The sequence below is a fragment of the Amia ocellicauda genome, chromosome 11 (assembly GCF_036373705.1).
Source record: "Amia ocellicauda isolate fAmiCal2 chromosome 11, fAmiCal2.hap1, whole genome shotgun sequence".
Taxonomy (NCBI): domain Eukaryota; kingdom Metazoa; phylum Chordata; class Actinopteri; order Amiiformes; family Amiidae; genus Amia; species Amia ocellicauda.
Window position 1 is genome coordinate 18,226,320 of NC_089860.1, and position 13,599 is coordinate 18,239,918.

The 13,599-nt window shown below is 38.6% G+C and overlaps 1 protein-coding gene across 1 annotated transcript in view; it reads right to left on the reverse strand.

Annotated features, from left to right (window-relative positions):
• ndst1b (N-deacetylase/N-sulfotransferase (heparan glucosaminyl) 1b) overlaps positions 1–13,599 on the reverse strand; it is a 71,650-nt gene that overhangs the window by 24,267 nt on the left and 33,784 nt on the right. Inside the window, exon 2 of the mRNA XM_066716799.1 lies at positions 3,328–4,214. Coding sequence (XP_066572896.1) covers positions 3,328–3,837 — 510 coding nt within the window. The 5' untranslated portion in view covers positions 3,838–4,214. The remainder of the gene's footprint in view (positions 1–3,327; positions 4,215–13,599) is intronic.

The following is a 13,599-nucleotide window of genomic DNA, read 5'->3' on the forward strand; positions in this document are numbered from 1 at the left end:
AGGAGCGTGACGTTTTTTTAAATGGTAGTGGTACAATACTAACATTGTCACACTTCCAGTAAATTGAGCTCACATTTCAGATGCACCTTCAAATGTGTGAATTTAAATATAATGCATAGTTTCAAGGAGACAGAGAGAGAGAGAAAGTAAAAATCTTCCTGTTAAAAAAAATATGAAAATTCCCATATAAGGCTGCAAACCATTTTAAACAACTGTGTGTGTGTATGGGGGAGGTGGGGGGTGATAAACTATTTTCGCACTCAAGATGATAAATTGTGTAGGGAAAAATAAATAAACGGTCTTCGGGGAACAGATCATGATGCTTTTATGTTCTCAGAAATATTTCACTTTTCTCTCTTCTACATTGTTACAATTGTTCTGTGTAGAACTAGAAATCATGACTTTAAATCCAATTTGTTCAAGTCACTCGCTTCACTGGTACTACACTAGGAATGGAAAAAAATCATTATAAGTGGGACAACAATGACAATGTCTAATTTGTTAGAATTCAGAGGACTGAATTAAACAGTTTCTCACCGTTATTGTAATTCAGTTTTTCTTCACGCAAAAATGGGCAAAAGATGGTGTATGAAAGTAAAAATGCAAGACATTGTTTGATTTATGATAGTCAAGCCAAGCATTCACCACAGAATAGAGGTTTCTTTCTGCAAATGACATGGGGTCCAAATGTGAAACTGAAATGTCGTTTCTTTCTTGAAAACTATAGCTTATTCAGCCCGAAGAATCCTGCTTCTACCAGCGATGACACTCCACTGTTCAGTCACAATTACAAAAACTCTCACAGGAAATCATGTTTCTTTCAGCCATGCTTTTTGAGACTGCAGTTTTTCAAGCCTTACAAACTTTTGACACTACAGTCCAGAAGACGAAAAGCAGCATCACGTCCACGTCACGGGAGAAGAAACAAAATGAGGGAGATTTTAACCTAGTTCTGCACAAAATATTTGGAAAGATTAAACATCAGCTTGCAACTAACCAGTGTACAATGTTTCCCGGAGAGTAAATTCGATTTTATAGGCTAATCAAATATAATAAGAAGAATTGAAAATGTATGCATTTCAAGATTGGTGGAATTACAGTAGTAAAAAAAAAAATTACTTGATACACACTGTTATTTGTCTTCGAAGGACTTCTCTGATGTTGTTGCTGTAGATAAATGATATGCCAGTCTGATTAAGTACTCCAGGAAAAAAAAGGCTATTCACAGTTGATTGCAGGAAAGTGTTGGGGGGGTCATGTTAGCACTGCGCAAGACTATGAAATTCTTTGGTGCAGCACAGAGGGAGAGAAAAAAAGCATTTGGAAATGAAGCACCACTGGAAGAAATCAAAAGAGCTTCCAAAGGCATGTATCATATGCGATCGTTAAAGTACATCACAGGAACAAACAGTGTGTCATCTTTAGACGGCCAAGTAGCTTTCCACTGGCTACAACACAAACAATACAGCGCTTCATTTAGTACTCATATTTTAATGAATATTTTTGGTCTCTAGTTAAACTAAAAATGTGTGGTATGTCACTATGAAAACTGAATATTTACAGGTAGTCAGATCACTGTGATTTAATAAAACGGAGCATGACTGAATGCTTATTATAGGTGTCAAGTCTAGTAGAGAAGATGGCAATAAAATATGGGAAAAAGCCATTCATGAGGAAGTTAGAGACCCCTTTACCAAACGGATAGTAAAGCCAGGAAGGGGGCAGGATGTGAAGTTGATGGGCTTGTGGAAAGCAGACCAAAAAAAAAAAAAAAAAGAAAGGGGTAATGTAGCTATTTTAAAGATTTTTGGCACAGACATCTCAGCAAATGGAAAAGGTCTGATACAGCAGTCACAACAAGTGTCTTGTATACCTCAACAAAAAGCACATTGTAGTATGTTGCACATGGACTGTGGGATGCAGTAACAAAAAACAAAACAAAACTGAGACACTGTTTGAGAGGGGCCCAATTTATCAGCCTACTCCGAGGTAATGATACAGAGATTTGTACTTCTGTATAATGGAGTAGAAACAGCCATACAGTCTACAGACACTTTCCTATGGTCCATCAACACCTTGTGTATGATTATGTTGCCACAAAAAAAATGTAAATAAAAAGGTGTCAGAGCAATCATACATTACAAAATTAAATTATAGGTTATGAACTGGAGTGAAAGTTAGTGTGTGTGGGGGGGTTAAACCAAGTGCCGCATCAGATAATTGGACAAAAGTTACCACAGCAAACCACCACACCGCAGTCAGTTTCTCTATTGTGCCTGAAAGCAATTATGCAACGAATCAAGTGGCAGATAAAATATTTTATTCCAATAACACATCAATACAGATATGGGATTAAGCACAAGGACTAACAGAAAGACAAGTAGGCTTAAACATGTTTATACTTGCATGTGTAATTAAAGCGAAAGTGCTCACGATTGCTTTAAAGCTGCGATACCCCTTGTGGATCTTGTAGGAACGAGGCCACTGTGAACAGAGGATTGGAACCAGAGCTGCGAGCCTGGGCTTGAGAACAGACCTGCAATTGAGCTGCAGAGGGTCCATGTGTATTCTCAACAGACAGCTCGTTTGCATTACCACAGGATTCTAGGTCCATTATCACCTACTGATGGAGTCGAATTCGGCAAAGGGATCACTGGAGTGTGAAAGTCTTTTAGGTTGTAATGGGATTCAGACAACTATACAGCAAAGAACATTACACTGGCGATGTTGATGTTCCTCTCCACTGAATTCCCACAATGTGTTTATAATATTCCTGATTAAAATATACAGATTTTAAGTTACAGAATGGAGGCTTGCTGAATAACACCCGAATTTAAGGCCACCAGCTCGGAATCCGGTTCTTGTTGTTCCAGAATTCCTTTTGCTAAATCCATTTCCCTGAAACATTCCCGTGCCTGGAATGTGAGCATTACACCCCAGCTCAATCTGGTCTGAGGTAATGGTACTGCTTGTGGTACTGTCAACTCTCACCTGCATTAGCCAATAGGATTTTCTTACAGAGAATAATTAAACTCCTGGCCTATGCTCATCTGTTCCTTGAGGTTTTAAAATATTATAAATGTATTTTTGGAAATCATGGCTCTATGTGTTGCCTTATGTCCTCTGGAGCTATTAATGCGACATTTCCCTTTTCTTTGATATTTAATTGCAATAACAAGCATGATAAAACTATCAGTATTTCCAGGCAATCAATTTCAGCGTCTGATGCATCAGATTAAATAGGACTCAACTCAGTTTAGACTCATGAAAAAAGGCATGCAGCAAACTATCTTGCGGTGTACGATATAAGCCACAAAAGAGCCTTACCTTGAAGAAACCGATTATTCCCACTCCGTATTCCACACAGTATTTGTCTAGTAGCTCTCGGTTCCAGGCATCCAAGTTAACGTATTTGAGGATGTTTTCGTAGATGACCAGGGTGAAGCGGCCCCTGTCCTTGTCCGTGAGGGTGGGCATGTCCCCCTTTCCCGGGGAGATCTCGGTCCTATATTTGAATCGGCTGGATTCCAGGATGGCCACGATCTCCTGGCCAAGTTGAGAGTACAGGCTCTCCACGAAAACCAGCACCACTGGGTCTGTGCGCGAGGTGTCAGCCGGCTTCATCGTCTTCAGGGGGAGCAAGCGTGAGGGGGTGACCTTGGGGTCGTCGCAGTCTTGCGGCGGCCCGTCCCCGGCCGGCTCCAGCTCCCGCTTGACCCCGTAGAGGAAGTAGGCCGAGACGAAGACGCTCACCATGCAGAAGGCAAAGAGCAGCAGCAGGCTCGTCTGGAGCGTGAGCTGCCGGAAGAGCCGCCGCACTCTGCCGCAGAAGTTCATCCTCCCCGCTCAGTACAGAGTCTTTAAGATGGGCTAAAAAAACCCCAGCAGCAGCAGAAACAACTTGGAAAAATGTTAAAACACAGCTCGCCCCACCGCATGCTCTTCATGTCACCATTGCAGACCGATGGTGGGTTGGGCGTGGGAATGGTAAATCATCAGCTTTGGCGTGTGGATTCAGCGAGCCTCAGTGTTCGCCCCACCCGCCCCCCACTTCCTAAGTTCTTGATTTCCTTGCAGATTTTTTAGATGGGCTCGTCTGATGGTTATCTGCAGTTTGCTCTTGCAGGTAACTGTAGCCTTCAAGCGGACACAGGATCTTGGCTCTATCTCTGCAGGTCATCGCCAAAGCATTACGGTCTGTACTTCCTGCTGATCTGGAATACAATAAAGACAACAGCAATTAGCAATTTTGATATTGTATTCTAGCAGGTCTACGCCACCTTCCTTTTTCTCTCTCCAATTCCGTGACATTTGGTCGGCAAGAGTGGAAAAAGACTACCAAGAACGGAGTAGGATAAAGTAAAAGGCAGATTCACCAGATTCCCTAGGGTCAACGCCTTAGTCCTGCGAGAGGCAATACCTATACACTGTAAATAGCACAAGCAGCATCTACTAAAATGAAGCCCATGTCCTTGATGTACCCAGAGACTTAGAATTAAAAGCCAGCAAAGGATTATTCTAAAGAGGCATTTCAAGGAAGATTTAAAGACGAATTCTAAGTAGATAACATGGCCTGTGTGAATTTTGTGTAAATGCTGTATTCCCCAACCCCCCCGACCTAATCAAGTCATTTACAGAATATGTTTTTATAAAATAAGTGTACTGCTTGAACATAGTCCCATTGAATTATAGGGCAAAGAATACGAGAAAGAAACATGAAATAGTTTCCAAAGACAATGCTTAGTGTATCTGATAATGCTAACTGGTTGTATTGATCAGGCAAGACTTTAAAAATAAAATTGATCTTCGTACCCATCTATTAACTTCAAAGGTACAAAATCTTCTTATCTTTCATCTCTGAAGGTAAAGCTTTACAGACAAGTGTGAGAGAAACTTAAATAGAAGGGGGGGCGATGACCTCTGACAAATTAAACTGCTTGAGGTATTTGGATACAAGAGAAGGAGAACTCGCCACAATAATAATGGAAAGTATAACCAAAGGTAAAAATTTCTTGATAAAAAAATACTTAAACAGACGAGAAACAGCTACATATAACCAGACATCAATAGAAGATTAATGTCTGGAGAGCAGATGCCTCTTAAATTGCAGTCCTGTCATTTTATTGAAATTGGAATAATTTACCTCAGTTTAACTGGGATATTCTCCCTTTTTATACAAGATGGAAAAGAAAATCTGACAATACCGCATATCACGTGAAGAAGTGCTGCTACTGCAATTATTTCTTTCTAACAAAGAAGGCATGGTGTTGGATTATAATACACACATCAACCATTGTGGAACAATGCTGTGACTTAAATGATGATGGGGGGAGATGAAAAAAAAAAGTAGTTTGGTTTTACAATACTTTTATACAAAGGTCTGCTTATTCATGTTCTGTCAGCATCACCATCAATATGACCATTGATATCAGTTATCTGAGCATGCACCAATAAAACACAATACAAAAGCAGTCAAATGGATTTAACCACCCTTAAACAAGCATCATTTAAGGAGTAATAAATAATCTAAAATGGAAGACTAAACAACTCAAGTTTTTACCAGAGAAAACAATCCATTATTTAATTTAAAAAGCCAACCATAGCTGTAAGAAGCAGAATGCACACACAAGGAGACTGTATTCCCTCAGGAATGAACAGATCTAGAGTCTCATTTGCTCTGAGGTGTGGGTTAGTGGCAAGCTAAGGCAGGTCTGAGGTGTAATACGAGCAATTCTTCAGAACAATTTGATATGGGGGGGGGGGGATGGACAGACAAAGAGAGAGACAGACACTCACAGTCACAGTCAGAAAAAGGGCAGAAAGGACAGAAAAACCATGAGGTTAAAGGAAAACAGGAGTACAATATAACGGGGGGAAAGGATTTTAAAGCTTCAAAAGACTAGTGCTAAAGCACATGAAAATCGACACCTCTTGGATCGTTGCCTTTAACTTGCTACAGTCTATCCGAGGTATCCAATATCCCCCCAGGAATTTGAGGAAAAAATGTTTTATGAAGTGAAACAAAGCCAGAAAGAATTCCACAGGGGGTTGTCAAAATGAAATGCAGAATCCCAGTCCCTCCACCACAATATCTGTCATTTCAGTTCTATTGTTTAGAGAACGGTTTGCCAAGAAATAAATAATAAATAATTAACACAATGAATCAAATACTTTTGGAATATAAATTTAGATACAATTTTATTTTCCAGAACACAAATTATGTGGGAGGGGGGTGACAGGTTATGAAACAGATACAACATTCAAATAGTTTAATTGAATGACTCTACTACACCTTTAGACATCATTCAAAGCCCTCCTACAATTAAATTTTGATCATCTCATTCCTTTAAATTCAGCTTTGCCACAACATGCAAAGTGTTAGTAATGTGGTATGCCCTCAGGAACAAACATATGTCAGCATGTTTTCTGATGTTTTTAAACTCTGCCCTTTTTGAAGAAAAAAAAATACTCCCTTCATTTTACTACATGATCTTCGCTGATGTCTTAAATTTATTAACTTTGAATTATTCTGCAGCTAAAAGCTCCATTTCAACCCACATCACTGTGCCATATTAAACCTGTCCTGGGGTGGCACAGTCCTGCCGGTTTTATATGGAGATTATGACACATTTATTACATTTATTCAACCGGGTACTGAAGAAGCAGAAATGGAGTGAGAAGCAGGCGCTGCCCCTATGTCACACAGGTACTGGATATGCTGTTGTATGTGATGGCCTTGTCAAGCACCCTGCTTTATGTGTATCTAGCTGGATCTTGTCGATTTCAGGAGTATAATACTCACTCATGCGTTTCTATAAACTCTTTGTCTATGCATCCATGTCAGCTTTTACAATACCTTGTATTCGTTACAGATTTTCACTTTCACAAGAGAATAACACAGTCGATTGTATATTTCTTGGTTCCGTTATTAAGTAAAAAAAAAAGTCACTGATCTTGTTAAATCCATAAAGCCCCAACAATTTAAAACTGATCTCAAAACCTCTTCATATCTCAGCAGTGGAAGCACTGGCCATCAGCAGATGAAGAGATCGCCACACAATCTGTCCCAAACAGAATGGGTAACCATATGGGACTTGGCTTCAGCTCCCCTTGCTATAGTAAGCATACTAGAGCTATTTACAGCTGCGTATTCGATAATTACAGAATGACAGGGTGCAAATTACATTAATGCAGAATGACATTAGAACGGTTATACAGTAAGATGTTCTTGCCAGTTTTTCCACCAAGTCTGAGCTACTATGAACTAAACAAAACTATATACAGTAGCCTATTATGCGTGAACTCTCCTACAGTAATGTTGTAGAGATGCACCCAAAACATAATAAGACTACATTTCTGGGAGTTTAATTATTCAGATGCATTTTTCAGTTGGGGATAGACAACAAAAACAAATCCCCCCCTAAAAATAAGCTGTAGAGCCAGCAGAATCCACCCTGTGCTGTGGTTGCTGCAGCGCACTGACAGTAATAAATGATGCCCCTCCATATTCTAGACAAAACCATGGCAACAACACACTCTCCATGGCAACTCCATAGTAACAGCTCTTTCCATGGCAACCGCGTGACAACATTACTCACCCGGCAGCGAGACGCACGGAGCTGCACAGGGAAGCACTTTGAGTAAAAGGACTTAATAATACATTAATAAACAAACAACGCGTACAATTCTAAAATAGTTCAGATTTATTCTCAATGGGGATTGCATGGTTTTGTTTTTCCTCTTTTTTAATAGCTTGCATCTACCTTTTTGAGAAGAATCAGGACAATTTGGTTCATTGAGTGGAATGCATGGCTGGAGCTCCCACTAATCCATACTATCAAGTCAGCTAACAAAATATTTAATGCTAGAGACTTATATAAAGTGGGTCAAAACCATAGAAGTGAATAATCTGAAATCAATACTTATTTTGATGTAATATACATTAGTTTTAATGAAAAGCTTTTATTTCCCCACTGCTTTTATATAATTATTTAAAACTATAATGATCTACAAATAGTTAGTTCCATACATTTGTGTCACTGTCCAAATTTGTTATAATTTTGGCTCTGTACGCCACCACAATGGATTTGAAAGGAAACAATCAATATGTGCTTTAAGTGTAGACTTTCATCTTTAATTTGAGGGTAGATCCAAACTGGGTGAATAGTGTAGGAATTACACTTGTATATGAGGTCCCCACAATTTTAGGGGCTCAAAAGTATTTGGACAAACTAACAATCATGAATTAAATTGTGAGTTTCAATACTTAGTTGCAAATCCTTATGAATCCATACTGCGAAAGCAACCCAAGACTTTTTTAAGGCGAAGAAGTGGAATGTTCTGTAATGGCCAAGTCAATCACCTGACCTGAATCCAATTGAGCAGCATTTCACCTGCTGAAGGTAAAACTGAAGGCAAAACGCCCCAAGAACAAGCAGGAACTAAAGACAGCTGCAGTGCAGGCCTGGCAGAGCATCACCAGGGAAGAAACCCAGCATCTGGAGATGTCTATGGGTTCCAGACTTCAGACAGTCATTGACTGCAAAGGATTTGCCACCAAGTATTGAAACTCACAATTTAATTCATGATTATGTCAGTTTGTCCAAATACTTGTGAGCCCCTAAAATTGGGGGGACCACATATATAAATGGGTGTAATTCTTACACTGTTCACCCAATGTGAACTACCCTCAAATTAAAGTTGAAAGTCTACACTTCAAGCACATCTTGATCGTTTCCTTTCAAATCCATTGTGGTGGCGTACAGAGCCAAAATGATGACAACTGTGTCGCTGTCCAAATATTTATGGACCAAAATGTATAGTACCTTAAACCAGTACTTTTTTCAATTTTATTTTATTTTAAAGTACCTGGCAGTGAACAAATAAAAATATTGGGCAGAATGTCAGATGTTTGAGTTTCTAACTCGTATTTTGTTTTTGGCAACAAGACATCATGACTGTCTTTTTGTGTATAGAAGATCAAAGCGTTCCACAATGCTTTGTAGGATTTACAACCAAAGTCTTGCTTACTGCAGCTGTGTTGTGTGATGTACATATCAATGCAATTATTTTCGTCCCAAACAAAACAACAGTTGTTTGGGTATTTCTGTTTACATGGTTTGAATTATTAAATATTGGAGTTAATGGGGTCATTCCTTAATACTACAGTCACATTTGATCTATTATAAAGAAAGACTAATAACATAGAAATACAATTTACTTAAAAGACTTGAGTCATGTGTATGCATTTACTTTAAAACTATACAAGATTAAGTTTGTCAACTACTGTATTGGAAATGTGCATTTCCAGATAGCTTTATTTTCTTATCAGATGCTAAAAGAAAAGTGATCCACAGCATTATTATTATTATTATTTGTATTATATTTCTTAGTGCAGTATTCCAATGCTGAATTCTCTCCTGCTTTTTCAGTGTATTATAACCACCAGAGTAGAAAGCTTTCAGACGTTTCCATATATCAGATTGAACAGTCCCTGCTATTCTACATTTTCCTCATCTCTACATGAAAAATAGAAATGTGTCAGTACACTTCTTTACTGCTTTTTCAAATAAACAATGTAGGTTGACGTTACTCCCAATACCCACAAATAAAGCTTGTTATAATTTAGTAAACTTCTTATATTGAACACAGATATTGTAATAAAAAAAAAAAACCTGTCCTCCTTGGCCAAGATCTTCATATCTTTAATATCAATCTCTCAGGTGTTGTACATTCAGCAAAAACACTCACACACTCTAAAGAACACTCAAGAAGAACGACACACAGAATACAACTCACATGGGATTGGGCTGCAACTCTTACAATCTGGGAAGGTCGTGGAATTGTAATCCTAAATCCATAATCCTGTTTATCTGGACTCTTCCAAATGCGCAAACAGCCAAAGACGAGCTTTTAAAACTCATGACCCAGTCTGACTAGCACTGCCACAGCTTGCCTTTTCTGACATTAATATCTAAATAACTTAATGCTCATTATATTTAGATTACTGTGTCCACAGATGCAGAAGTTAATTGGCGTCTATAAAATACCGTATAGGCCTATACAAATTCATCACTCCTAGAAGAAGTTTGTTTCACACCCTCCCCCTTCTTGTCAACATTTTCTATACTTCATGAAAAAATAGAAAGAATAATAATTAACAAATAAATAATGATATGAAGATTCTATGAAGAGACCTACATTCATTCTGACAAGAAACAGTTGTCCAGCCTTTACATATCAAAAAAGCCCCCAAGTACTGAAACGCTAATTTGGCAAAGATTTGTCCTGCAGTTTGGGCATGGGTAGTAGCCAATGAGAGTGGAGCACTCCCAATTCCCATTATCTAATATCATCAATTTCTTTAAGGCACTAATCTCTACTGCACCGAGACCCCGCAAGGTCTGTCTGCCCCCTGCTATGAATGTAAGTGGATTATCGATGTTTCAGCTGTGGAGGCAACTGGCGGTCTTTGGCAGGGGAGGTGTAGGGGGCAGTAGGGTAAGTGCCTGGCTTTTTTGAGATAAGAGACCGGCAGGTTCCCTGAGGGCTTGTACCCCCAGGCAGCTCCAAAAGCACGGTGTCTGAACACTGCTGGGGCCAGAGAGAAGGCTGTGCAAAGCAACATCAAAATGTCACAAAACATAAACCGTGCATATGCTTTATTCACTTCAGAACCAGGGCCTAATTTGTTTTATGTCTTGGATTTCAGACAGCATAACAGTATGTCCTCTCTTTTTGATCCCACCCCCTCCTCCTCCCTGAGGACACTACATGAAAGAATAATAAAGGTGATGACAGTAATGATGACCATAATAATCACAATAATAATAAGTGTTTTAACAGATTTTATACAATGTGATTTATAAAGGACTACCGTGTGAACCATGCATCAAAATCAGCTGCTGCAGTCTTGTATAGTCAGTTTTTGATCTTATCCAAAGGAGGGAGTACAAGGGGATTATGCAAAATACAATTAGTCAGTGACAGAGGCAGAAGTTAAACTAGGAACCTCCTCCTAGTAACAAGTCGTTTTCCTCAGCTGCTTCACCATTTCTGGTTTCTAAGGATTAGATATGTGTGGTCTTGTATAACGTATGTGAGTCATTCTTCTCAGAGGGAATGCTTAATCACAGAGCTACATGTTACATGTTCGAAATATGACAAAACATCCACTACTTCAAATGGTCAAAGTCGGACAGCTTTGTGGCCCTACAGGATACGTCACTAGAGTTAAAGCTTTTTACCTCTGAAAACAGTAATAAAATCTACCTCAATTCATTCATTCATTCATGTTTCTCCCAACTCAGCTTACCCCCGGCAGACATCAATTCACAGCACAACCCCACCAGGGATCTGAAGATGAAAAAAAAAGTTCCAGCTTTTCACGCTCGCTGACAATTACATCTTGTGTGTTAGAAAACACTTCACAAACCCATCAAAATAGCTCAAGAAAATCAAGCATTCTTTACTCTGTACTATACTGCTTCACCTCCATTCGTTTCTGAATACAGAGCATTTGTTTTGGACCACATCAATGGTTTGGACCACATCAATGGCTGCAAGATTCATCATTAATTTCCAGTAACCCTTTCTTCCAGTTGCCTGAAATACTATATTCATCTATTAGAGCATTTACTGTAATTCTGTATTTCAAACTGATTGTTTTTTTTACTTCAAATTAAAATAAAAAAAAAAACAAAAAAAACAAACCCACATTATTCAAGATGTTCAAGTCTGCCAGAATTAGATCACTGGTATATAGATGTCATTCTTCGTGCCTCTGAATGCATATTTTACAGAGGAGGGTGCTGTTGAAATGCCTGGATCTCAAAATGGGATGCAAATTAAACATTATCACTGTTCACTGCTCCTCCATGGACTCCGAGTTGCTAATCAACTATAAAGGTTTCCACAGATTGCTAGGCAAAGATTTGAAGCAATTTGCTCAGTGGGTTATTGTCAACCTGGATTATAAAACAGCAGGGCGCCCATGGCAGCAGGTTGGTGAGAAATAACCCTTTTATTCCATCCCCTTCATTCTTACTGCAAAGCTGCATCTTCTAGAAAGCGGTTGGCAGTTTGGCTCAGGGATTAAAATAAAACAAAAAATAAAAGTAAAAATATAAAAGAACAAAAACATGAATTCATCTGAAATGGAATATCACATTTGCCTGAACAATTTGTGCCTCAGTTTTGTTTTTGCCAATGCCAGGCAGTAATAAATCTTTATCTACATTTAGAATTCTGTTTCATGCATCTATTGTGCTCAAACGATTAAAAGCTTAAGTCATGAAACAGCGGAGTGCCATCTCTCTTTTTCTTTAATTTTTTTTCGTGCCCAATCAGAATGTGAAATGTGATCTTTTAAGCGGCACAGCAAATATTTACTTTAATTTACTTTTCTTCAATTGATTTCATGCTTGTGAAGGACAGAGAAGTCAGATGAGATTTATTTCAAGTTGGATTCTCTTATAAGTGACTTTCACACTTTCAGTGTAACTGTGGAATTATCTTTTTTCTTTGGCTCACAAAAGACGCAATGAGTTCTAAGACGACAAACATCTTTGTACTTTGATTTAAAAATAAATAAATGTACAGCCCAATTCCGAGGAATACTCCCCTCCTGCCCATATCATATCCAACTGAAATTTCACTCCATAAAAGGACCAATTAATTTTAACAGGCTTTCTCCAAACAGTTACTGGTGACTTCCTCTCTACAACTCAAACAGCTGGGCCTAACCCATCTGATCTTCCCTTGGCTTTAACAGAGACCATAAAGTAATTTAGTGGGCCACAGTCATAGTCTTCTGACAAGAAAACTACTTTTTTAATTATTCTCTACAATGTCGTTAAGGGAATAAAATGTAGAAAAATACTTCTCTGTAACACTGAACTGCAGGATTAACCCATTTCCAAGTTTTGCCTGGCACAAGGGATCTTTTAACAATTCACGGGGTGTGTGTTACAATGCAGAGGAATGATACAGCGAGTCTGTAAGGAATTGTCAACATTATGTAAATTGTAAACGATTGACACAATATAAGAACCACTCATTAAAATCCCTGAGCTGGGGCAGCTGTTACAGTGAAATACCTTCATTTTCAAGCTAATTAGGCTGCCTACTGTAGGAGCTGGATCTATTTTTAGACTGTTAAGAGTATTTAAGAGGCAGCAAAATATCACCAATTTGTTTTGGAAGCATTTCTTTTTCTCCTCTTCTTGGAAGATAAGAAATCACCAGTGGGAAAGAAACAAGAGATTTGATCCAGTAAAATACTGAAATTTTAACTGACTATGTAACTTTAATTAAAACACACAAAACACCCACAATTATTGATAAATCTACATTTAGAGTAAAACTACTGCCTTACATGTCCTAATCATCTTCCACACTAAAAGAAACTGAAAGCTCTTCAGTACACTTGCAGCACCATGCTGGACTTAACCTGCAGTTTTCTGGGCAGTAGAAGTATTTTATCACCTTTTGTACCTGTTGTATACACAGCTTTAATATTTATCTCACAGACAAAGGAAAAAAACCTGCAGTTGTGCAATGGTGAGCACTCAGGCAGCTCTCCACAGCACCCTGAAAGGT